The 27,492-nt window shown below is 42.2% G+C and overlaps 1 protein-coding gene across 5 annotated transcripts; it reads left to right on the top strand.

The window, feature by feature from the left end:
• Window positions 1–1,680: 1,680 nt before the first annotated feature.
• Window positions 1,681–26,602, top strand: LOC308117251 (protein arginine N-methyltransferase 8; the record flags this gene model as incomplete). Of its 5 annotated transcripts, none has more annotated exons than XM_080476001.1 (10): window positions 1,681–2,244; window positions 6,699–6,944; window positions 8,233–8,388; window positions 15,513–15,576; window positions 16,510–16,652; window positions 17,257–17,344; window positions 18,750–18,865; window positions 22,792–22,942; window positions 25,958–26,079; window positions 26,519–26,602. In XM_080476001.1, the coding sequence occupies 10 exons, from the start codon at window positions 2,176–2,178 to the stop codon at window positions 26,600–26,602; spliced, it is 1,239 nt and encodes a 412-aa protein (XP_080332127.1). The 5 variants fall into 5 exon arrangements, with proteins under 5 accessions (XP_080332127.1, XP_080332130.1, XP_080332128.1 ...); XM_080476004.1 differs by having other exon boundaries at window positions 2,176–2,244; window positions 6,720–6,944; XM_080476002.1 differs by having other exon boundaries at window positions 2,176–2,244; window positions 6,708–6,944.
• Window positions 26,603–27,492: the final 890 nt, after the last annotated feature.

Below are 27,492 nucleotides of genomic sequence, written 5' to 3'. Positions count from 1 at the left end.
GAAATGGAGTTCAGAAGGTGCAATTTATTTTCACCATGCAATGTTAAGAAACTTCATAGTCCTCATAACCGTTGCTATGGCCCTTTATATATATATATATATATATATGTCGGAAGCAGATATCATGAATTTCAAGCTACACATCTTGAGATCCTGCAGGACGTTATGGGAATGAAAACACTATTTATTATAAAGGCACTGCGATTTTTCCTGTATGGATTTGATTAAAGGCAAATCTTGTTTGGTCAGTGCAGTCTATATGTGCATGTACACCAGGGTTGTCTGTCAAACTCTCATTTCAGACCAGGGATCAGTAACAAGACAGCAAAACAAGCTATAAATACCAACTTCAAAGATTTCCCTTAGTTTTACTCCAAACAGGTATCAGTACATTACAAAAAACCTCTAGGTGCAAAACATAGTTTCCTGCTGAGCAACCAAGTCCTTTTCTTGTCTCCATGCATGCTTCTGCATATTTCCCCTCACAGTGAGGCTGATGATGCTTCACCAGCAATAAGGAAGATTGATTTTACTGCTGCATCCCTCGTCTTTCACATCGAGTCTCAGTATGGTGTTATGTCCACTGCTGTTCAGCAACAGCACTTTCTCTTATTGGAAAAAGAATTCCAGTCAATATTATTCATTTTTGGACTTTACATAATCAGACTGGACCCTCTGGCAGGACAGTTTTGGCCCGGGGGCCTCTGTGTGTGTTACCCCGAGTCTACGCTCATTATCAGACTCCAGTTTTGGTGTTAATGAGCTCATTTTATCTAACTAATGATGGAAAATTGTGAGCTTGGATGAATACGAGGACATCCGATTTATCAGGATAGCCTTCATCGTATTCACATACGCTAAAAGCATCCAAGGTGTGCTGGCAAAGATGTGTGGGCAATTTAAAAATGAGTATTTAGCCAGGTTTATTATATTCTCCTGGCGTGTGTGCTTTCTGGCTGGTGAGTGGCTGCCTAGCCTCTCTGCTGAATAATGGAAGAAGTGGTGTGGGGTGTAGGTGGTAGAGAGGGATGGCATCTCCTCAAAATAGACTCCAGCATTAGACATCACAGGGAAAAACAAAAAAAAAAATACAGTAAAATATGCTTAGGTTATGAAACTGTTGTCACAGCACTGACAAGCATGGGGACGTTGAGGTGTTTCAATGAAGACATCCTTTTAGTAAATGTCAAATGTTTTAAATGAAATGATATAATGGCAGCAGTGGGGGTTTGATACGTTATTATTGGAAGTATTGAGACAGTAGCGTCAAGGAAAACTGTGTGGATGTTAGGTTTTACTCCTCCTGGAGTGAGCAGAGCAGGTGAAGAATATAATAGGCGTGCAAACAGCAGCCAGCTCAGATATTACCCTGCAGGCCAGTGAGACCAGAGTTGTCACTTTTTCATGCACACAGTGTGTTTGAGTGTGTGTGCAGGCTGGACAAGGAGCTTCCAACTTTCTCTGTGCAGGCACAGGTATACTTTCATAGTCCAGCACTTTGTGCATGCAGATGGAGGAGGAGGAGGAGGAAGAGGAGGAGGAGGGGGGGTCATGTGGTGCAGAGGAATCCCGTTACATTAAAGATGGTGCCACGTGCTCATAAGCAAATTCGCCGGCACGTTTTGAGAGCCATCAAGATTTCCGTGCATGCGTCTTTTTCCACTCTGCGAGCAAAGCGGCGGCTGCAGGAGGGACTATTTTTAGAAAGCATGTTGCGGTAGAGGAATCAATCATACCGCGGCTGAAACACTGTATTCATGACAATCTGCTGCTTTCGCTGCAGCCTTCTCAGAACACCCCCCACCCCCACCCCCCCCACCCCACCACCCCACCCCATCGGACAGGATGTTGCATTTTTGTCCGTTTTGAAGCCAAATGATGCCTTTAGTTCTCACTCCGTCCGGGAACGCGCACCGCTGGACTGTAAACTTTTGGACCATGCAATCCACTACACTTTGTAGTGTACACTGGCTCCGGTGGTGTTTTTGGGACCTCATCTTGTAGTTTCAGTCTTAGGATTTCCAAAGAACCCTGCAGTTCTGGGATGTGAATTAATATCAATGACAACGATCGAGGAGGCTTAAAATCGCGCTGCGCTTTTTTTTTTTTTTGTTCTCTTTATCTTCCTCTCGCTCTTTTCACTTCTATCAAGTGCGCATTTTTTTGCCGGCTCCTATGGGAATTAAGCACTCGTCCCGCTGCATGCTCCTCAGGAGAAAAATGGCGGAGTCCGAGAGCATTGAGGTAAGTGTAAAAACAGCTTTGATTTCCGTTGTTAACAAAAAGGACTGTGCTGCTCGGTGTTTCCGACTCCTGGACGCGTCCTGCAGCTTTTGGTGGAAGTTGCGCGTTGCGGAGATGCTGACTCTCCAGAGTCCTGCAACCTGGCCGCAAAAGACGTTTACCGCCAAACAGACAATTCAAGGTATTACTATGCCAATCAAATGATTACTTTTAGCTGCAAATACATTCAAGTGGTCCTATACAAGCAACCAAGGTGAGTGCGCTCTGCGGATATTTCTGTAAGAATGATCTGCTCTGCATTCCTGTCACTCTGTCTGACAGCAACCCAAGAAATCCAAATGCGTTGGAATGTTTTTCTTTTTTTTTTTGCGTTGAACAAGTCTGTGAGCAGTATATGTTGAGAGCTGGATGGGACAGACGCATCCTGCAGCTTCACGTGTGGATCACTTGCGCTGTCCAAGGTGCTGCAGCATCTTGCAGACTGGAGTTGATGTGCGAAGCATTCTTCTTCTTTTTTTTTTTTTTTTTTTTGCAGAAAGTAGGTTGAGTTGAAGATGCCAAGTGTCAGCAGAGAATCCCCACCCGCCCGTCTCCATGCAATGCACCATTCATAGGCTGTGGCCTGTTCCATGCTATATCACAGTGTGATGATCTGTATGCACAGTATAACTCTGATAGATTCAAACACCCTGTCAAGTTAGAGTCAGCAAAGTCGTGTTGCTTCGTTATGCATAATTCATTATTAAAAAAAAACCCAAAGTAAGTTCAGGGGAAAAATCCCTCATCCCTTATCAATAGGCTTATATCTGATACATTATAATAAGATAGATTTTCCTTTCCACTAATGCTCGCGGCTCCTTTGGAATATTTGTTGGGAGAAGCACCTAAGTGCTATAATGGCAGAATACCAAAGTAATTGTCTTTCCTGACACCAGGAGGATTTTTAAACCCATATGAAATAATGATTATTCTACAAGCCTGAAACTACCACACAGCAACTTGGCTGCACTTTAGGAAACACAATATTCATAATCTACCCCCCCCAGTGTAGAATCACCTGGAGCCCTCCAATATGTAACAGAAGAAGCAGGAAAACGTCCTTCTGAAGTTACAAGTCTCACCTCAGCGTAGAAATAAGCATCCCGTCTGAAATAGAACCGCAAATGTGTTTATCTGTCTTCGGGGGGGGGGGGGGGGGGGTCAGAGGCAAGGGCGGGTTTCACCCTCTGTTTCCTGTGTCAGGACTTCTCAGTTACACTCCCAAGTTTACTTCACCCTTCCTCCTTCCAAGTTTGTTTTCCTCCACTGCAACTTTAAGAAAATGCTCAACTCTCAACAAACTTGGCAGCCTTCATCACCTCCTCTGTGGCCCTATCTTGTAATTATTGACTTCTTTCTGTGTTGGCGTGAAGCCAGCTGTTTATCAAATTGAGGTTTTTTTTTTTTTTCTTCTTCTTTGCTTTCACTCCTGTATTTTGCAGAGATGTGCCAAGATGTACGCTGCAGTCTCAACACCTGTCGGCCATGCTACTTCAGGACATCTCCCTGATATCACCTGATCAAACTAAATGCTCTTTAATATCAAAGCTGAAAGGATTAATAGTCAAGTTGAACAACTGCCGTTTGCTTTATTAATCAAACCTCATTAAGAAGATACTTGTTTATAGAGTAAACAATAAAAAACCCTCTTAACTTTATTAGGCACACACCATTAATCTTCACCTAAAGAGAAAGCATTGACACTACTCGGGTGTTATTTTCTCATTCAAACACTTCATCACTTCCACAAATCTGCTTTAAATGGTTTGCAATTCGCCCAAAATGCTGCTGCAGGTCTTTTTAAACAGATTCCCACAGTCACATTCACTTTGAGCCAACATTAAAGCCCCTTTCTTGGCTTCCTCGCTGGAGTTAATTTTTAAATTCGCATTTTTTTTTTTTTTTACTTTTGTCAGCTTTACATGACAAGTAACTCCAGTATATCTGAGCTTTAATAGAGCTATCTTCCGCTCCATCCCTCAGGTGTCCAGAGTAAAGATCACTAATGGTGCCGTGTTTTAAAATGCATTAAGATTCTGGCATGGCTGCACAGAAACTGTTGGACAAGCCATCATTCTATTGCTGCATTGCACTTATGTAAGACCTTTAAAAGGCTTAAGCCAATCCTCTTTAGACAGACACTTGAACAATATAATTGCAAATGTGTACTTGAGATGTTTGCATCTCCTTTAACCCAACTTAAACTTTGCTACTGTGTGACTCAAAACCATTTAATATGCATTACTCAAACATCTTGACTTTTGCATTTAGAGGTTTCGTGCAAAACGTTTGGAAATGTCAAATGTAAATCTTTCCCAGCATGCAAATCAATATTCAGCAAACTTTTTCAAAATCAGTAGGATAGTTCAAGCAGTAATTTGACCTGATGATATTGATTGAAATGTCAGAGCTTCAGCAAAGTTATTACAAATCATCCTTAGAACAATATGGATGGTTGGACTACATCTCAACCCATTTTTGTAGACCCATTTTTAAAAGTGTCTTTTTGGTTGCTCCCTTCTACCCTCGGCTTGCCCAACTGGTCATTAATTTATTACAGTTGTGGACTTGTGTGTGTGTGTGTATATATATATATATATACACTACCCTTTTATTGTTAGCATGGCTGCTGGATTGCATTATCAGTGAGCATCTGATATTTAACCAACCCAGGTGGGCTGCATCTCATCATGTTGTGCATGAATCATGGCCGATTATTTTCACACATTATTTTCTTCGTCACTGTGTCCCACAGCGTGCCATTTAGGCCCAGCAGGATCAGGAAGGACAAAAATAAAATTTGCACAATAGTCACTTTAAAAGGAGTGGAAGCGGCTACAAAGAGGTGAAAGGTCAGTTAGTATTTATAACAAATAGAACACAAACTCCCCACTTCCAAGTATTCATGATAGTCTTCATAAATGGCCAATGATCAAGATAAGGAAGTGATAGAATAAGCAATTTAAAAAGATTATTTACAAAATGTAGAGACAATAAGGCGGGGCTGTCAAATGTCAAATCTGACCCACCAAACCACCAAGCGAATTGCAAAAATTAAAAAAACATTGATTTTTAAAAAAAAATTCTCAAGAGTAGCAACACAACGCAACACTGAGAGCTGAAAGACCTCAAAGCCATGCGGTCAGGGTGAGTTTGTAAAAACACGAATAATTCAGCAGCTATAAGAGACGGTTTTTTTGGACAGTTCACTGTATTTTGAACTCGAAGGTTTCATTATTAAAACTGCCTTTATGTTGAGATTGTTGTCATTTTCTGTTCTGTTTTGCGAAAATCAAAATTTTTATCATGTACACTCTGCGTCACAACAAAGAAAAATGCCAAAGTTTAGATTTAAAAGTTATTATGGCACTATTTTTCAAGTCCAGTCTACTCAAGATGAAATTGGGCTGTATGTGGCCCCTGAACTAAAAAGTGATCGACACCTCTGCAACAACTTGAAACTAATGGTGAATAATGTAGTGTGTGAATAGTGACTAAGAACACTTTCTACAGGACACTGCTGTTGTGAACATGCATGTTCTGTGACATTTTCTAGATGAACATGATGAAAAAGGTGGAAATTAGACTGTGAATGTGAATCACCCAAAAGTTACAACAAGATGAAACCAAAAAACTAATTTATGACCTGAATATTATCATTTCACCAGATAACACATAGCGTACACCAATCAGTAAAATAATAGGACCTCTGAATTTGATATAATAAGCAGCAAGTGAACTTTCTGTCCTCACACGATGTGGTGTGAGGATTTGAGTGAGTTTAAGCCAAATAGTGACGACTGGGTCAGAACTTCTCCAGGATTGCAGGTCTTGTGGGGGTTTTAACAAATTGCAGTGGCGTGTATCTATCAAAAGCTTCCCAAGGAAGGAAAAGCAGTGAACTGGAATCAGGGTCAATGAGTGTGGCAAGACTCAATGATGCATGTGGGGAGTGAAGTCTGGGCCCTGTGGTAACGTACAAGCTGCTGGAGAAGTTAATGCTGGTTCAGACAGAAAGAAGCCAAAATACACATGGAGAGCAAATTGGTGTGTATTGTAATCGCACAGGCGTCACCGATAGTTGTCCATGTGTCACTCCAATGAGACGCAACTCCTTCCAAAGTAAATGGCCTCCTGGCGCCGTCTTGGGCATCCATTTCTCTCATCATTGACACACCATGGCTGGACTTGTCCAGCTGGCCTCACATAGGTGTGAATCAGGGCGCTATGGGTGTCCGGTCTTGATACAGGCAACAGGCATTTCTTGCCATTTGTGCCGTTTGCTGGGCGACATGCTGACTCGTCCCCAGCGGACAGTGTATTCTTCAGTCTGATCACCAACCCTCCACTCAAACCACACCAATTACATGTTTTTTTACTTTCTTCTTTTCTTCGTCCTCTCTTGCTTTTCACAGCAACCACAGTCGCAACCGCAGCCGATCCGCATCATCCCGTCGCAGTCGGCACAGCCGACCTCGCTGCCCAAGCCGGTGCCTTCAGTCCAGCATGCCTCCCGACCTCCTCTCCCGCCACACACGCCGCACGCCGCCAACCTCCCCAGCTGCCCGGGCCGCGGCAAGATGTCAAAGTTTCTCAACCCGGAGGAGATGACCTCACGGGATTACTACTTTGACTCATATGCCCACTTTGGTATTCATGAGGTAATGGCTATATGATTATTGTGATCTTACTTTAATTATCCATCCACCCATCCATCCAGCCATCCAAAGAAAAAAACTTAATGTCTGTGTTAGGATATCATAAAAACCTAGAAATCGTCATGGATTGTTACATGTAAAGCTGAATAGATTATAATAATGATAATTATAAAAATTCACAGTTACAGCAATAAAAAAAAGAGATTCAGTCATAAGTTAAACAACTAATTAAAATATCATTACAAATTTGCTTAAATTGCAATAAAACCTTTCTTTCAGACAAAATAAATGTATAATTACTCCCAACATCTATTTGATGTTGATTTTAACAGTTTGGGCTTTAAGAGACATTCATTTTCACCCCCCAAAAAATATATATTTTTGAATAATTTGCAAATAACAAACTCAACTTGGTATTTTCACGGTGCACATGTAACCATTTTTAAAATATGCTGAAGATTATATGTGGAAATTTAAAATAAGTTTCTTGGTAAATGTCTCATGACGTGGTCTGCTGATGTTTTCATGTTGCTGGTTTTTTTTCTTCCTTTTTTTCCTCTGTTAGAACTATTTGTTCCAGAATGACTTTGTGTGTGTTCAGCTTACAGTGTTTTCCTGCCGTTTCCTCTTCCGATATTGTCATATACATTTTGGGCCATGACTGGAGTTACAACCACCAAATTCCTTTAAAAGATGTGAGTTTCAAATGAGAGGAATCTTTGCCTGGAACGCAAAGCTTCACTCAGTCTGACATTAAAGGAGAACAGCAAGGGTCTTGGGCAATTTCTACACAAGCTTTCTCACTGAGTCATTGTTGAACCCTATCAGGGTTTGTTTTTGTTTTTTTTCTTCATGATATGGTTACCTCCGCCATCTGCAACTTAAAATTATTACAGGCTGTATAACGAGGAGCATGATTCTGCCCTGACCTGCGCGATGAATATTTCATACTTTTGGAATGTGGGTCGGGTGTATTTTTGACATTTCTGGATATTCCTCACACTCACACAGGCATGGCACCCAGTGTGAGAGCCAGAGCCAGATGCAGACAGTCTGAGACTTGGAGCTTATTCAGAAACTCCAGCTCTGGATTTGAATGCATCACCATGCAGCTGAGCACGAGCGGAGGAAGATTAGGTGAACTGTGTGTCCCTCTCCTGCAGCTCCACTGTAGATATCACATAAAACCCACGGCCCAGATGTCCAAACACTTTTTTTTTTTTTTTACCTTCTGCAGGTGGGTTTACTTGTGTCACCGTGGTCTGATGTTATCCGTTATTTGCCAAACCAGGAAATGCTGAAGGATGAAGTGAGGACGCTCACCTACAGGAACGCCATGTACCACAACAAGCATGTCTTTAAGGACAAAATAGTGCTGGATGTTGGGAGCGGGACTGGGATCCTCTCCATGTTTGCAGCCAAAGCTGGGGCCAAACACGTGTATGGGGTAAGACACGTCTACTTTTCGCAGAGATCAATTATTCTGGTCAATCTTTGTCTAAACCAGGGGTGTCTAACATACGGGAAACACAAAACATTGACTTTAAAAAAAAAAAAAAGAAATTATATATTGAATAACACGCATCACTGAGACCCAAACTAGCATTAGCCTTAAAGTCACATGTTAAACGCTGCAAAGTGTATTAATTGTAAGAATTTATTTATATATAGCCTCTGAACTAAAATGACACCGCTGAGCAAAGCACCACAAACGTTTTATCGTCTTGGTAAGATGTTTCCTACTAGTAGAATTATGGCTTGTAAATCTTACTAAAGTGTATTCAAATGATATGCATGCATATGGATTTTTAATTTTTTTTATCTAAAAATGCATTTATTAGCACAGATATAGTATTATAAAACATACTGTGTTTGAATAATATACAATAATAACATGGATTGTCCTCCCTTATCGATTTACATATGAGCTGGAGTTGTCCGACTCTGACCTAATGTCCAAGTCACTTTCACTGTGTGTATTAGGCACCGGGTGTGTATTTAAACGACCATTTTATTCACACCCTCTCTAATCACTGACGATCATCTGTTCGGACATGCAGATGGTAAAAGCGTGCGGACTCTCAGATTGACCTGCTGAGCCTCGGTGATTTCCTAGTTATTACCGTTGTTGCACGCTGACACAGAAGTAATTGCTAGTCAGGTCATGTCTGTGACTGCATGCGAGCGTACACATCACTGGCTCGGGATAACCATGTGGAACTTATATTTATATGGCGTCTCCACAGAGCGAATGTGCTTTGGGCGGGGGTGATTAACTCCGTATTGCCGTGGGACCTGTTCTTGACATTGTGTGTTTAAGAGTGTGTGACTTGTGTTTGTTTTCCCTCTTTCTCCAAGCTGTCTTACTTTTTTTTTTTTTTAACCTTCTCTCTATATATATCATCCGGCTTTCACACTTCAGATAATTTACTTTTTATTTACCCAGTTCAACAGAATTCGCTCACTTTTGACTTAATGCCCCTAAGTTTTTTGTTCTGCGACAAAGCCCGTTTATCATACTCATAAAGTTTGATGCGAGAGGTGGGCATGCAAGTGCAGAACAACTGGGCTGTGGGCCAACGGGAACATCACTCTGTCATATGGGCCTTATTAAGAAAAGTGATAGCCCCAATTTTGGATGAGGAGAGCGCTCATAAAACACTGCTGCAAAATTCATAACCTGTGTGGTCAGTCTGTACGCTGCAGCGACGTCAATCAATCTCAGAATAATATCTGATATAAAACCACAAGTGGAGCCAAGCAAATAATCAAACCAGCCGGAGAATCGTCATGAGATACGGCTTAAACAGGAGTTGCAAATATACGGAGCAGACCGAGATCCATGTTTACCGTGCAAAATGACTCAAACCAACAGTGTGCCGGGGCTCGTTAAAAAAGCATTATGCTCATTCAAGTGTCTTGTTCTGTCAACATTCTCTGCATTGTACTTTAAACCCAAAAGACAAAGAAAAACAAGCCAGTTGGAAATGGATGTTTTTTTATTTTACAAATAGCAAGCAGATTGGATACAACGATCCTGTAGAGCAGCCCAGCAGGTCAATGCGGACCGGTGCGAGGATGTAAACAAGCTCGGGTAAAAACAGCAACAGGAGGAAAACAAACAACAACAGACAATTTTGAAGAGTAATTTCTTTATCCACTGGGGTTTGTATTGTTTTTATATGTTTAGAGGACAATACACAGGCCCCATGGTGACACCAGTGGTTTGAGTACCGTCCAAAAACATGCTCAAGGCTTTCTGATGACTCCAAATGGCCCGAAGGTTTGTGGCGGCCTGGTGATCTGTCCTGGATGTTACTCTGTCTGATCCGTAGCCAACACAGCTCAGCTCCCATCCTGACTTGATAAAAGGTGCATGCAGAAATCCTCTATTCTAAGAATTTGTTGCCCACGTCAGACGAAAGTTCAGATGATGAAAGGTAATACTTTGGTTTGAGCTCAAAAGACACTTTAGCCATATTTATCAATCTTTATGTTGATAAGTATCACGTGCAGAATACAAGAGCAACAAAGTGTGATTGTATGTGTTTTGGTACCTATGATCCTGTAGGTTTAGACACTATATTACCAATAAGTAATTTCTGAGTACTCTGCCTCAATCACATTCAGTACATGTGAAGATGAACTCGTGTTTTTATTGCTAAAGTTGCCTAAGTTTTAAAGGAATAAGTTGTAGAAACTTTCAATTTAAAGGTCTGGCCGACCCAAGATATAAGTGAGGCTAAATATGGGACAAAGGAGCCGAAATAGGATCAGTTGGAAAAAAACATTTGTTCGGGTCTTGCTTGACTTACCTCAGAAGGTCAAGCAACAGGTTAACAGGTCAGATGGTGCAAATGGAAAATGGCGTGAGTGCTTTGCAGTGTCAAGGTGCTGCAGCATTTTCGAGGACAGAGTCTTTCACTTGCCGTGTCTCCGGAGTGAAGGAGCCTGTGGCTGCAGCTGCAGTGACAGTGACTCTTCCTGACACTAGTGAGAGACGCAAGAGGCAATGTGGGGGGTGGGTGGGGGGGTGGGGGGGGGGGGGGGGGGGGTGTCTGTGTTAACACACCTTGAGGCCCCATGATTCTGATGGACACATGGCTAATGGCTGTCTCTTCTCGCTGGGATCCAGAAAAGAGGAGAGGGGGAATCATGAGCCAATTAGAGGGTCTGTGTCAGCAACCCCGCTAACTAACGCTCAGGATCACCAGCACAAGTGCAAACACGTGCACACACCTGGCGCAAGATTAACTAGTGTTGTTTGTTTATGCAGTTGGTACAACTCCATGTTTAATGGGTACCGGAGGGCTCCTGGCCGGTCCTCTACTAATAAGCAAGCAGAAAATGGGACCGCTCCAGGGAGGCCATGCTAATGTGATGTCCCTGTATTATGCATGCTTTTGTTATGAGAAAACTGAACAATAAATACACTGCCCACTACTTTCTGAAATCTTCAGCCTGATCTCCCCACAATAGTCTCAGACTGCCTTTTACAGTCCAGAGCTCTTGAAGTTTATTCAACACCCGCCTCTTGAATATGACCGGATGGATCTGTTGCAGTTTGAAGAAGTCTGTACACCTCTGACATGAGCAGTTCCCCAGGCATGAGGAACAGAGCGCACGCACTCAGGTGAAAATCCATACCCCGAGACTCCCCCAGGTGCTGTGAGAGCCCAGTATTGGCAAACACTTCCCGCTGAATTATATCCTGATTTTGCTCAAGAGCAACTCAGTGGAAGTGTCTAGAGTTTAGATCGGATGAATGAAAGATTATTTCCTTACAATCGTGCTATTGTTGGCACCTCAGTAAATCAATGTGCATTTGTGGGCAACACATAACAAAAAAAAAAAGAATTTATCAAGAGTGAGAAAGTAAAGGTGCCCTATAAAAGGAAAGATGACAGATTGCATTCAGTGGAGGAGAAATCATAACATAAGCTGATAAAAAGAAAGCAGAGTGCAGTAGGGATGATTAAAGAAGGAAAGTCTAAAGTGTCAAAAGAGTAATGAAACTAAAAGTTGAAGGTCCCATCGGGGGGAAATGGCTGGTTGCGGCTGAACAGTGGCTAATCTTCATCTTAATTACTTTTAATTAAGAGGCTCTGGCAGTGCTTTGGTGGTTCTCACACACTTTGGAAAATCTACCTCTTTATATTCTTTCAGTGTCCACCATTTCCAGCGTGACTGTAGGGCACCTCTTGCAACGCCAAATTAACCTCAGAGTGTGACGCTGGATGATAATCCATCTCTGCCGAGTTACCTGCCGCCGTCGGCCACACAAGTCACATAAATGCTGCGAGTGATGAAGACCCCTTTAACACGACAATGCTTCAAATGAAAATGCGATTTCCTTTCAGAAAAGGTTTGTGTTTACACAGCAATCTTTTGAAAACAATGTCAAACTTGCATGGGAATGGCAGAAACGCTGAAAACTATGTAGTTTTTATGTTGGGCCACGAGTGGAGGGCTGTTTGTTTTTAGGATAAACCCACACTCATGCACGCTGAGAACAATACGCTATAAACATTAAAAATGGCGAGTACACGGAAATTCATATGGATAGACGACCAAGTTGGATCGTTATTACAGAGCTGTCGACTATAAAACTACCAAGTCGAAGGAGAATGTGGACTGGGAGTCATGACACTCATTGTTGTTATTGGCCCCCGTGTGTGTGCAAAAGAACTATTAACCACGGCCATGGTCTGCATGCGCAGTAGCAGCGTTTCTTACATCTGCACAGAGATGGAGCCTGAGCATTTTAAGAAAGTTGCTTCTTTCCTCCGTCTACACAGAGACGGAGTTGGAGCATTGTCAATAACTTCCTCCTTGGGAGCTGTGTTCAATAAGTTGCGTTTTCAGTGATTCCAAGCACCGTTGTCGTGTAAAGAGATATCTAAAATAAGAAGAAAGTGTCGCATTTTCAAGAGCCAAACTCTTAATGCCATCACTCACTTCAGTAATGAAAATATATATATATCTGCAGAAAATGCTTTAAAAAAAAACTCAAAGCTAGTTGCTCGTTTTATCCCATATCCTCTGTTTTTCTCTTAAATCTGGCAAAGACCCAACCCGCCTTTCCATTTTCAAATGCTGAGCGAGAGAAATAATCGGGCAGTTGGAGGTCAGGAGACGACTTCCATCAACAAAGCAGCTCTTTCAGCTTTGCTAACCAGGTACAAGCCTCTGGTCTTTTTTTCTCAGGAGTGGAATTGAAATGATCCACATAGACAATAAACTCTGATGACCTTGTTTACTTCCCCAGAGCCCAACCGATGGCGGCAGCGCTGGACAGCCATTTTCCGCCTGGAGCAGCAATCAGAAAATAAAGACTTAATTCTGGTCATGGGCACTATCGCGGTTCATCCTGAAGATGAGGGGAGGCAATGTAATTGTAACCAAAGGCTTTGTGGGTCAAACATTAATCTGGAGAAACATTATTCAGTCCTCCATGTATGCAGCCTTTAGGTTTTACATTGTAATCAATGTGCAATCGGTAAAAAAAACTTAGTTTGACTACTCACGTTATACTTGCAAATAATGGTTCTTTTTCAAACACTGTCCCTTGTTTTAACCTCACACCACGCTCTCCAAATGCAATAGCAGATTGCTGCTTAAACACTGTTGCATCAGGATTAGAAACCTTGCAATGTCATAAATGTCAAAATTTTTTGTCACAGGAATGAAAAAATAAAAGCTCATTAACGTTTGACACTTTGTCGTTTCTCTGTTGTACTGTTTACTGCAGAGGGAAACTTACCCGAGGGGTGCCTGTGAATTTGTATTCATGTTTTTAAAGAAATAACGATACAAAAAGAGGAATAAGGATAAAAATCAACATTGATATCGTTCAATCACACAATTTAATTGTTTTCTAATTAATTCAAAACGTGATTAAAGCTACACTGCAAAATTACACGTGTAGCAGGAAGACAGTTGACCTCTTTTTTGCAGCTATACCAGCTTCCACTCTTTTCACAAGATTTGAGAGTCGTACTGTGGAAATGTGTGTCCATTCATTCAGTATTTTATTTATAAAGTCAGGAACTGGTGTTCGATGAGAATCTTGACTTGCAATCTCCATTTCAGTCAAGTCTTTCCACAGCGGCTTTGTCAAATCACATATTCAATTCAGTGTTTTCCCGTTTTGATTCTGCAGCGCCAAATACAACAAGTCGTTTTTCAAGGCACTTTTAAAGTAAAAAAAAACAAACAAAAAAACAAAAACCAAGCAAGCAGAGGAGACAGTGGAAATGAAAATCTCCCTTTTAAACAAGAAGAAACCTGCAGAATCAGACTCAGAGAAAACCTCAGAATCACTTTATTAATCCCTGGGGAAATTATCTAGCAACGCAGCACAAACAGCAGTGTTTCCAGCTAGGACTATTTTCACAGAGTTTTGCGTGGAGTAGGACGCAGCTTCACGGAGGTGTGAATCCTCTGCTACGGCGTGGAGGAGCTGCTTTTCATTGTTTTGATGCTGCGGTCAGAGCCATTTTTGGCGAGCTGCCGTTTTAAAACAGTGGTTGTTTGGCAGCAGAGTGGCTGCCTCGCCTCAACATCCATGTTGCTGTGTTGCTTTGCTGTGTTTCGAGCGAAAAAATACGTCCAAACAGCGACATGTCATGAAAAGTTGGATAGCACAGTACTGCTACGTTAGCCTGCTAGCTGGCAGCAAACTGTGGAATGGATTTCCAGACTCATTACTCCTCCTCTCATTGAGACCCGCCTCCCTTCAGGAAATCCAGTCCACATTTTGCAGCCAGCGAGCAGAGCAGCAGCAGGGAAAACACTTGTGGAGTCATTTCAGCCACAGCAAAGCACAGACGAGGCTCATGGATCAGAAATTTCCGCAGGTTGGATTGGAAATTTCCGATCCATGAATTCCGTTGGTATCGGAACCTGATACCGATACCAGATCAGATCGGCTCCATCGGTACTTAAAACTGCCAATCACTCGTTGGTTTTAAATTCAGAGGCAACCTGTTTTGAAGGACAAAACCTTCTCAGTCTTCGAAGTCCTAAGGCTAATTCCGACAGTGTTTTCATCTTCTTTGGGTCAAGTTTGCTCATTTAAGTGCATTCCTATATAACCGAGTCCCAGATGAGGCTCAGAATGTACACCATCGACAAAAGTTGTTGGACATACATATTTGGTCTGCATTGCTGGAGCTGTGAAACTTGTTTCACCCTGAGTGGCGTAATTGCTCTTTGGACGCAACCTTTGGGAAATGTGGCCCTTGAATTGGTGAAGAAGAACAGGTATGCACAAGTTATTGCAAACACTTACTACTTTAAAAGGACGCCCACCAGAAGATTCATTATGGGGAACTTCTTTACACCCATTTTTTTTTTACTTTTTGAAGGACATAAATCATGGCAGCTATGAACACAAGAGTCACATTTACATCTCATTATTCCAATATGTACATATGAAAATAGTTCGGGCGCTTTTTAAGGTGAACATTTAATGAGTGCACGGCATTACAAGCAAAGTGAGGACATGTGAGCAGAGTCAAAGACAGCTTTCATTTAATTAGCTCCTCTTTCCTTTTTTTTCCCCGGCAGATTGAATGTTCCAGTATATCAGAGTACTCAGAGAGGATCATCAAGTCCAACCACCTTGACAGCGGTAAGAGCAGCAGCTGTTCCTCTATACTGATTACACAGCAACTTTATTCTGAGAGGAAGACGGCAATAAACTGGGATATAGTCATGATGGTGAACGACGATGTTGGAAAGGAAGACTTGCAAAGGAGATACACAAGGATAAAAAAAAGATAATAAAAAAAAAGTAGGGAAGCGATTTGCTTTCAAGCAGTTTGGATGTGAGAATGGTCAAATTCTTCCTCTCTCCGTCCACTCCTTTGAAATAATTCACACTTGTCAAACTTATGTATGACTTCAAAGTGTTTGTTTTTTTCTGTTTATCATGTAAAAACACTTTTTTTTTTTTCTTTGCCAAGCCCGTGACTGTGCAGCTGCCAAATAATACCTCCGTAAAGCACCCTGTCAGCAAACGCCCTATCTATAAACCTATGAATATCAAGTACGCTCCAGTAATTGAGTGCCGGGTTAACGCCATGTTTACTCACAGTTTTGGGCGGTGGGCGAGCGGGAAGCAATCACCAGCTGGGGTTACGGGGTTCACATGTCATCCTGACTGACACTTGTATCACCAGCGGGAAAAGTCCTCGCTAACTTCTTGCCTATGCAGAGCAAACAAAGCTGAAGTCAGCTAATCTCACTCAGGGCAAAGATCCACGCCTCTATTATGCTCCGCAGCTGCCCCGATTTCCATACGAACACCACGGCTGCCATGGCAGCACATGATCACTTTCTTTTCCTCTCTTTTTTTCTCATGACTATATTACCAGCCGCTGCAAATACCTTTTTGCTTTTAGTTGCTCGACAGATGTTCCTGATGACTTTTGATTGTAATGTTACACTGTGACTGTAGAACGCACAAGTCGGCGTGAAGGTCATTGAAGAAAGTTTGCGGTTTAAATTGTGTTTAATTACAGTATGTATTTGTGTGGCTTGAGATCTCTGCTGTGGGTTTCAGTCATCACCATCTTCAATGGGAAGGTGGAGGAAGTGGAGCTTCCCGTGGAGAAGGTGGACATCATCATATCCGAGTGGATGGGCTACAGTCTCTTCTACGAATCCATGCTCAACACCGTCATCTTTGCCAGGGACAAGTGGCTGGTATGATGTGTGCATCGTATTTGTATACGTTTACATGGCAGTCATGAGATTAGACGTAGATGCATTAAATATTACCACAGATGACACAGCTTGATGATAAACCACAAACATAATTGCATTATAAATACTTCCACCATAAAATTAGCATCTAATCCATATTGGGTGCTGGATGACGTCAAGGTTTGTACCTTGTTGCCCCTTCTGTTTTGTCATTTTCGCGGAGAGGATGACGAGGTGCAGCCGCTTTTTGGGGACGATGTCAAATTTGAAGGACGGGTTCTGTTGATCTTTAAACATAATGAGCCTAACAATTGAATAGCAACTCAAAACAACATTTTCTATAATGTTTGGAGGGATAATCTATAACTATCAAAAACTAGATATTCCTTTTTCTTTTGTGAAAGGAGCGTTATGTAGCCTCAGACTCCACAAGCAGGGCCTCTGTTCTGTTGTAGCTGGCATGGCGCTCAAATGAATGCGCTTCAATAATTGAAACTTGTTCTTGGCAGAGAAATAAAATGTCACCATTGCTGTAGTACAGGCCTTTTAAACCCTGTTCACAATTAAAGTCTGAGTTACTTCCTTTTTCTCATTTGTTCAACAGAAACCTGGAGGATTAATGTTTCCTGACCGAGCCTCTCTGTACGTGGTGGCGATAGAGGACAGGCAGTATAAAGACTTCAAAATACATTGTAAGTGCATGTATGTATGGGCAGATGTAAATATACAAGATATATGCATCCGATATGTATTGACAGAAGTGTGGGCCCACTCATACACAACTTGTCTAGCACTGGAAATAACTCGGAACTATTCCTCAGGGTCGAGACTGCGGGCGATGATTTATCTCGTAAGTCTTTCTATCGTCCCACTTGAAAACTCACCAGGGGGGATGTAGGCGATGTTTCGCTGCTGGACTCAAAAGCGAAAGAACAGCACCGAAGTCGGCGTTTGGCCAGAGCACAACCCAGATGTCAGCGGCAACACAAACAGAAGGACAGCCAACAGTCCTCCTACTCACATTCCCTTATACATCTGGGAAATTACCCAAGCGCAGTGCAGCAGATAATATCCAGAAAATGTCCGATCACCATGGCTCGGCACTCTGCAAAGCTTTTCCCATGATCTGTGGCTAGTTCGGCTTGCGTTATAACTGTGAATCATACAACAGGCCACACAAATATTGACCACAAACTTCTTTACCCACCAGCAAGCGGCCCAGTGTAAAGGAGTCAGAAGTGGCTCTCTGAGGAGCGTGAGAGTGACTTCTGGACGGAAGACACTCCATCAGTTCATCATCCCTGTGGCTTGATTTCTCTGGTCTTACGCATGTCGTACAATGAGAGGAGTTCACTGACAGCCTGAGATAACTTTCTGACAGTATCCAAAGTTTCATGTCAGTCCAATTACAATTACTCTAGAAAATGTCTATAGTAAACATGAATCTGATTTTAATGATGGAAAATACAGTGAAATGTAAAATAATAAAAAAAAATAATAATTCCTTCACCACCAAAAAGTGATGATCTGCAGGGGGCTCCTGCTGATGCTTATCAGTTAAGATCAATATTGTGCAAGTTTTTCAAATCCCCATCTCACAGTACACGTGCTGGAAATCACACACCTTTATTAAAATCCACCACATGAACCAAAAAAAGAAGAAATCCACCAGGGGGTTGAGACCTCTTAATTATCACCACTTCCGCAACACACTCAAGCTGTTCTCCTGTTTTGGGTCATGACAGATTTGGCTTACACGCCATCGTAAAGATCGTAATGAATAATGGATGATTTAACTTAAGCGGCAAGGATATCCGAGGCAAGAATAGAGTCTGTGTTCAAAGAGACGCGCCTTCGCAAGTCATCGCCAAAAACAATGTGACTCGCATCTGTCAAAATAAAAATAATTTCAAAATGACAGGAGGTACATCTCCAGGGGAGAAGATCAGACTACTCCAAGAAGCTCAGTGAGTAATGCCCCCGAACTGGTGTTGTTCTAGCTGAAACCTTCTCCACCTCCTGTCTTTACTCGAAAAACTGAAGAGGGGAAACGACGTCTCAAAAAGTTGCGATTCACAAGCTTCCTGTATTTACCAGGGTGGGAGAACGTGTACGGTTTCGACATGACCTGCATACGTAACGTGGCGATGAAGGAGCCTCTGGTCGACGTGGTGGATACCAAACAGGTGGTGACCAACGCCTGCCTGGTCAAGGTTGGTACTTTCAAATGTTCCGAGTTTCCGTTCATAACAGGCTAAATACTTGCGAGGATGAATTCCATTTGTGGCGTTTTTATATTTGGAATTTTGTGAGTCAGAAAACAGGAGTTCCGGTTTATCTGATCAGACTTTTGGGCAAAATACGGTATGGCAGTGATTTTCAAAGTGTGGGAGGACAAGTCAACCCTCACTTGTACTTGGATCACATGACCCCGTTGGTAATCTTCTGTTGAGACCAGGCTTCCTAATTTCTTTCATGTAAAGATTATTATAGCCCGCTGGGATTTGAAGACACAATTTTATTTATCTTTGATGCTCTTAATTTAAAATATCTGTTATTAGTCAGTGAATTCAGTTTTGGAAATGTTTGTTTAAGTAAAATATGAGTTTCATCCTCTACCTATGTATTTTCTTAATCATGACTTCTTCTCAACTTTTCAGTTTGCTCTACTGAGAATCATTTTTAGACAGAAAAAAAAAACCATGTCATATTTTTGGACTTGTAAGTTCTTTTACTTCAAATATTACAGCAAAATATCACATATTACGTCACATTACGTGTATTTGTGGAAGATTGTTGCAAAGTGAAGAAATTCTGACTGCAATAATGTGGTCAGCCTGCATGATCCCGGAAGAACTGACATGGAAAGTGTTCGGAAATTACTGTAGTTTCAATATATTCGCCAGCGATGGAGGCGATGTGGCTCATGTCAATGTCTGGAGGCGTTTTATTCACATCCCCAGGCAAGCATCACCTTCAAAGCAGTAATTATTCCGAAATATAATGATTTTATAGTTGAATACAAACATAAGTCACATGGTAGAAATATCAGAACATAAATCTTCCATCTTCACCGGTCTAGCCACCAAAGCAGGGGTGTCAAACACAAACCCCCCGAGGGCCAAAATTTGCCCGCAAGAGGCTCCAATCCAACCTTGGAAAGGTCAAAGCAAAATTGAGAAAACCGCAAAGAAACCATCAACTTTTAAACAAAGTTTTCTTAAGAGTAGCCGACAAACACTGAGACTGAAGCCGAGACATCAATGATACAGCCATGAAAACTAGTTAACCTCAAAGCCAGGCTGAGTTTGTAAAAACATGCAAAAAGAATACTTTTTTTTTTTAACATTTCATTGTATTTTGCACCAAAAAGTATCATGAAAATTGATTTTATGTTCAGATTGGAGTCATTTTTGGCACTAACTGCAAAACGTTTTGCGAAAACATACACTTTTACAGTTCAAATTTAAAGTTTATTATGACACTGTTTTATCAGTCTGGCCCACCCTGGATGATACTGGCCCGTACGTGAACTACACACCTGCGTCAGACAGTGATATCAACCACTGGGCCCTATTAGGAGGATTTCTGAAATAGTAATCGGTATCCGCCCTCTCTGGGGGTCTCCTCCAGGCTCCCCCAGTGCATCGCCTCAGAGTCAGTGTAACGCTCCCATGATTCTCCTTTTCTAATGCCAGCCACGTAGCCTTGGGAAGACAAGCAAACATGTTGAACAACGCGATTATGGACATTAAGATTTAACGACACTGGCTGATTGACAGCGCAATCGCTGGCATCATTACCGCGGTAATAGGAACACACATGTGGCCTGTGACTTCTCGGGGACGTTGATTGACTGGTAAACATGCCGTCCGACACACTAAGGCAGACATGGGTGTGACCTTGATGTGTGGCGGGGGTTCCGTTCCCCCCCTCCATCCCCCCGTGTGAATTTAGACTGATCGGACTCCTGCGCCACGCATGTCAATAGCGATCCTGTCTGGAGCCCCTGATTGGACCCTTTGTCATAGTGACCTTCGTATCGCTGGCATTGATTAGATGGCTCTGGCCCGTCTCACCTCTGTGCTGCTGCTATAGCCCTGTGTCATCGTCCCTCCATTTCCTCACTGCTGATTGTCAAGCTCTCGTTTTGTTTTCCCTTGTATATGAGACAGCTTCTTCTTAACTAAGTAATCAGTGATGAATTAAAACCTGCATAATGGAGCTGTTGCTTGTCTGTGGATGTTGTTAAGAAGAAGAAAAAAAAAAACAACAACCTTAAAACAATACCCCACTGGCAAGCGATACTGTTGTTAAATGGATTAGAGAATGACCTCATTAAAATTGTGGAGCTGATGAGTCGTACACACTGGAATTCATGTTATTAAACTCCGACTTTAAACTTTTTCGCAGCAATACTCAGGGAGCATCATTACGAGGTATAATCTTGGAGGAAATAATTAATTTTACATTAACAACCTGCACGACGGTGCTCTTAACATTTTTTTATTTGGCCGTCGTCGTATTTGTATGAGGGCACATTGCAACGTATGAAATAGCCGAATTAAACTTTGAGACGTTTATCTAAATGTTTAACAAGAATGGGGAAAAAAAAGAAGAAAAAACAACTAATTGTAAAATCTATTCAGCAAAAGCACTGCTTTGTGTTGTTGCCAGCAAACATAAGGCTTCTTCCTCCAGAGCAAAGTGTAGCATCTGGCACCAAAGCCACCATGCGAGCAGAGAATCTCTATTAACTCCGGCGGTACACCAAACAAGATTATACGGCACTGCCTACATGTTCATCCTCCAGCATAGGTTTCAGGTGAGCGGCGTTCTCCCCGTTCCTCAGCAGTCGGAGATAATATGATTGGCACGGTTACACGACAGTGTACCGGCACAGGGTACAGCGTGTTCTTCTTTGAACATGTATAATGGGGGGGGTTCACTCGGGGTATCCTGATATACTGATTGGAAGAAGGAGGACTTTTACAGGTACAGCGTGGAGCCTGTGTATGAATAACAGCTGGACTGTGTCAGAGTCCCGACAGGCTCTGATTCGCCAAAAAACATAAAAGTGCAGCGAAATAGTGGAGGACTTCTGCCCGCTGGTATTAACTTTAGTAATAAATCCGGAAAAAAAAAGCTGTTAAAATAAAGTAAGAAAAAATCATCATAGAGATAATCGGTGTCTCTTTACTAATGGTTATTGTCTTTCATTTGGAGGAGTGGTTCTCATCTGCTCTCACTTCAGGATCCGCTGTCATCGTTACTATCATTACTGCATGCCGACCCACACACTAAAACAGGAGTTAATGCACAACAAAATGACCAGCAAATGAGGATTCAGAGAGAGAAATTCCCATTAATGCGCAGTTTACTGCATTTCTATTAAAAAAAAACAAAAAACATTTTGCACAAATACTTGATTCAAGTACAAAAACATTTTGTCTTCAATATAATGAAATTCAGATCAAGTATTCGCTGCCTATTCAATTAGAGCGAACAAACTTTGTGGGTCTTCAACAATGTGACTTTGTGATTGTTGCACAAATAAAATGACTTGAATCCATTTCGCCGTCCTGGAGACATTAGCATTCTAAGATTCCTCTTCAGTATATATAGACGTCACATGAACCAACAGTCCTACCTTTTCTAGAGGGTTTTCAGTTTTCAGTTTTCTTTGTTGGTAGTGTAATACTCAAGAGTTGTGAATGGATGGAAGTGACTGTAATTTAAAGGAATATTTATTTAATTCTTTAATTGTTTTGCTCAAACATAACATTAGGATTGTAATTTTATTTATAACCGACTCATTGCAAAGTGGGCATTGTTCCTATTTAGTGCTGTAGTGGTTCACACTCACTTTCTGTGTGGAGTTTGCATGTTCTCCTTGTACATGAATATGATTATTCGGGCTTATTGTGTAAATATGAAGGAGTGAACTCCTCTCTGTGGTAAACTGATTATTATTCCAAGGAGGACTCTGCCTTACACCCATAATCAGCGAGAACCAATCCCCGGTTCCCCCAGAGCCGTTAAAAACGGGCGTAGAAAGTAGATGGATGGACTGTTTGTTTTAGACATTTATTTTAATTTCGATTTTGACCGATGTAAAGAACTCTGGTTTCCTTTGCAGGAGGTAGACATCTACACGGTTAAGCCCGAGGATCTCTCGTTCACCTCATCTTTCTGTCTGCAAATCCAGAGGAACGATTACGTCCACGCACTGGTCACTTACTTCAATATTGAGTTCACCAAGTGTCATAAGAAGACCGGATTTTCCACAGGTAAGGTGTGATGTTTGCCCGCACGTTTGCACAGCTGAGCAAGCTTAAGCGTGAGAATTTGCCTTCTTTTACATCTAAACTGTCAAAAACTGTTCCTAATCCACTGCTTATCTGTTGACTGTGACACTACAGACAGCAGCTGCTCAGCCTGGTTTAATATAAAGACTTAGAAGCATGAAGAGATCATTTGGTTACATTTTATGTGACACAATAAATCTTCCATGAGCTTCATTTCAAGTGTTTCAGTTGGGAGGAGGGGGGGGGGGGGAATCACAACTGACATTTTCAGCCTCTTCTCATGAATGACAGAGATGTTCTCCCTCATGCTGACGCTTTAAAGGCACTGATCTGTTAATAGCTGATTTGATCTAGTTTAGATTCAAGTGATTAAAGAGATGGTATTGTGTGATAATCTGTGTGTGACTGACCTCTAGTGGCGGTGCAGTGTATATCATGAAACATGAGACAAGACGCAGAATGAACCTCCTGATGGCAGAATAAAGAGATTTACCTTTTCACGTTTTAGACAGAATCCACTTTTGTGCACATCTTTTGTGTATCAGGAGCCCCGGGTTTCTACGTTTATTGACAAAGAGATACCTTGTTTTGTAACGGCCGCCTTTCCCTGCCCTACCTGATGCCCTCCTATTGAATTTCTGTACACTTCTCAGTCAAGCAACAATTCCAAAAGTGAAGATACAGATCTAAACCTGCAGACACTGAGCCAAAATTTGCCATCGATTCCTCGTACAGTTTTGAGAGCTAACTATATCAGACACACACACACATTCTCCAAGCCAAGGAGAAGCAGTGCAGCAGAGGTCAAAGACTCCAATTCACTCTGGTCAGTGGAAATGCCAATTCATCTACGGCATTAGCATAAGAAACTGTCAGCGTGTCAGTGCCTTTATTGAACACTGCCTTTAAAAAAAAAAAGAAGAAAAAAGACAGACCTGTGCAGAAGCCTCGTTGATTGGCAGGGCTTTTTATCTATGCACTTACAAAGAGCTTGTCTATAAAGCCACATCTACAGAGCTGCCCCAGGACAGCCGGCAGAAATTCGATTTAAGTGCAACTGACCTTTTGAATCCCACTCAAGTGAACAGTGACGGTCAGAGCACTGGGAATTGCTCACATTTGTTTTGGGGCTGGGGTGTTGAGTTTTACCTGTCTTTGTTGTCAGGCGCACACACACACACACACACACACACACACACACACACACACACACACACACACACACACACACACACACACACACACACACACACACACACACACACACACACACACACACACACACACAGACTCACAGATGGATGCACATAAGGCAGCACAATGGATACAAAGTGGGACAGCGATGAAAGAAGACTAAGTCGAGCAGCTGCGTTGAGGTCAGGAATGTAGTCATGCATTATCTGCCTTCTATTTGAAAGCTGTCATCATAAAGTCAAGTGGAACTACTTGCTTTTTTAATAAAAAAAAATTCGTTCTTCTTTTTCACCGCCTGTGTTTATTCTCCACTTGACATTTATGTCAGGTAGACAGGAGGCTGTGTGTGGGTGTAACTGTGTCTCAGTGGTTGACTCCGGAGGGACTGACAGACAGCATGCAGCGAATCCATGAAAAGACTAGCAATTTTCTGGTAAACAACATGGGTTAACTTGGTAGAGGAAGCTGCATTATTCACATGCCATTGCCTTTCATATTCTGTTGGTTTAAAAAGTGGTTTAGGCTTTCGGAATGCTTTTGACTTGAAAATCAATTAGAGTTGGGATTCCTGACTAAGCCCATTCACACAACAACGGATACTGTGTTTCCACAAAGCTTTCTTCACTTTTGGGGGGTCCGTTTACACACGACACCAGCGTGCGGATCCACTGTATCAGCTAAGTTTTTATTCAGGCTCCCAAGGTGGAAAGATTCTTTCACGGTCTCGATTCCCTCCTGCAGAGGCAGCCGGAGGCAATGGAGTGCTCTTACTGCGCATATCTCTCCCCTCCCCTCCCTTCTGCTCATCCAGTTGTAAACAAACATGGCGGACCCATAGTGCTATGACTCGCAGTCCGTATTCTCGTTACATCGTCCATATTAGTAGTTTTATAGTTGAGACTCACCCCTGATAGCATCCGATGCGTCAACAGTCCATACGGATGTCGGGTGCTCTCCATTTTCTTCACGTTTATAGCGTGTGGTTTCATTACAAAATCAGGCAACAGCGCGCTCGGGTGGCCCGGCATACTACCTACATCTTCATCAGTATGTCTGCGGCTGCGGTGTAAACGTTCCTTTTTTTTTTTTAACGGATTTAACGTCTTGTAAGCGGGGCCTGCATGTTCTCCACTCTCTGATAATGTGAATTTTCTCCGAGATGGAAGAGGGGCTGTGGCGTTATCTCTTCATCGTGTTGATTCAAGGCAGAAGACGTACAAGTTAGGCAAAAAAATATATATATATATTTTGATCTAAATGTTAATAAGTTGACAGTTTTAGTTCATACAATCCAGTTTTATCTCAGTTGCTAATAGATTTGCATGATGACAAATGCCAAAGAAGAAATTTTTCTCTTTACATATTGTGCAAAAAAACCCAACATATCATATACAAACATATTATTTCATTATACAATATACAAAAATCTAATGATCAACCTGAATTCTTCATCCAATCTGAGACCATCTTTGTTTTTAGTAGCCTTCAGAATGCACATTTTCACTCATGTTCTCAGTATGGTGTTGGGGTATCCACAATCTCATGGTTATTTAGTTTTGGATCAGATTGTTCTGTAATGTCTGCTCTTTTTCATTTTACTGATTCTGTGTTAAACCCTCTTGGAAGCCAATTTTAAAGCTTTACATCCTCCCACTAATTGTCCATCTAAACATGATGAGTTGAGTATTGCAGAGTAACTCAGTTACTCCTTTCCACAGCTGAGGAGTGTGAAATGTGATTCATCATCGGACTGAACCAGCGGATGATCTCTGGCATGTTTTTTTTTCTCTGCATGTCTTCCAGCTCCAGATGCTCAGTACACCCACTGGAAGCAGACCGTGTTTTACCTGGAGGACTATCTGACGGTGCGCAGAGGGGAAGAGATCGTTGGTAGCATTGCTATGAAGCCCAACGAGAAAAACATTGTGAGTCTGCTCGCTCTGTAACGTTCATATTGTATAGGTAGTGATGTTCAATGTATTTATATGAATAGGACAACACATCTTACTGTGTGTATGCATCCAGACGGTAGGAAATGAGTCACCGCCTGCCCACAGCAAGCTGCTTCCTTCTCAGCGAATTCCACTGCAGTAACTCCAACAAACAACAGATTTCATTGTTGACCTTGCCAGTGTCCTCCAACCTCCCACCCCCCCAATGGAAGATGAAGTTGTCTTGTTGTCCGACACAAACATTCGACATTCATTCGATACCGTGTTTTGCTACCGGGCCAGAATGAAAAATATGAAAGTTGTCTCTCATCTCATATTTCTCTTTTCTGCGCGATTGATCACGTTGCCTCCAGTCTCACTGGGAACCATCTTTGATTCCCCCACCCCCCCCCATCTCTCTTTTCACCTGCAGCGTGACCTGGACTTTACCTTTGAGCTCGATTTCAAAGGGCAGCTGTGTGAAGCGGCCATATCGCACGACTACAAGATGCGTTAAGTTTGTCTGACGGGACGTCGGCGCCACGCCGAGTGCAACCTTTTGAGCACCAGACGGAGACAGAGACACTCTCGCGACCGCAGCGGGACGTGAGGGTGGAGGAGGACAGACCAGGCCAAACACCAGGCAGAGATGGACAGTGACAATATCAGTAGTGTCACTTTGTACGAAGACGCACGGTACTAATGCTGACTGTTAATTTACTTTGAATGTATCACTGACAAAACGGAGTATTTTCTCTTCTTGATGAATGTTATTGGTGTATATGTGAGATGGAGTGACGTACTTGTGTTTTGTTGGGTGTTTGTCTTCCAGAAAAGCTCGGACCTCATGAAGGGAATAGATCCCACCTTTAGACAAGTAAAGTTCACCTATTGGTCCATTGTGTCGTCCACATTTTGTTAGCGGTAGACAATAAATCTAAGTGTAGTTCCTCCGTCATATTATGTACCGTAGCATAGTGGAATGACTTGATTTATAGCTGTGTCAGTTTAGCGACATTGAAAGCAATGGGACACCCTCAAGAAAAGGACAAACTTTGTCGTGTGTTTGTAAGTGGTTTCTCCGTGAGTGTGCTATAGAAGGTGCCAGAGTTCGTATATGATGTTGACATGCCGGTGACCCTTCCCCATCCTCAATGCCTTGACCAAGTGCCGAAGTGTACCTCGACCCTCACCCGCACTGCTGCGCTCAGCCTCCAGCTGCTGCTTATTGATTTATTAAAAAAATATCCTCAAGCATTCTTCAGTTCACATCTGGTCATCAAAGAGGTTAAGGGGGGTTTGTAGCAGATTGGAAGAGTTATGATTAAAACTATTACTTTATTAAAGCACCCTTCAGAGTAGGGTGGGTGGGTGGGTGGGTGAGTAAAAACCTCTGGTCTTTATCAT

The sequence above is a fragment of the Lipophrys pholis genome (assembly GCF_963383615.2).
Source record: "Lipophrys pholis genome assembly, chromosome: 11".
NCBI classification, from domain to species: domain Eukaryota; kingdom Metazoa; phylum Chordata; class Actinopteri; order Blenniiformes; family Blenniidae; genus Lipophrys; species Lipophrys pholis.
Note: the sequence above shows the minus strand (reverse complement) of the source record. Positions and strands in the feature narration are given on the sequence as shown.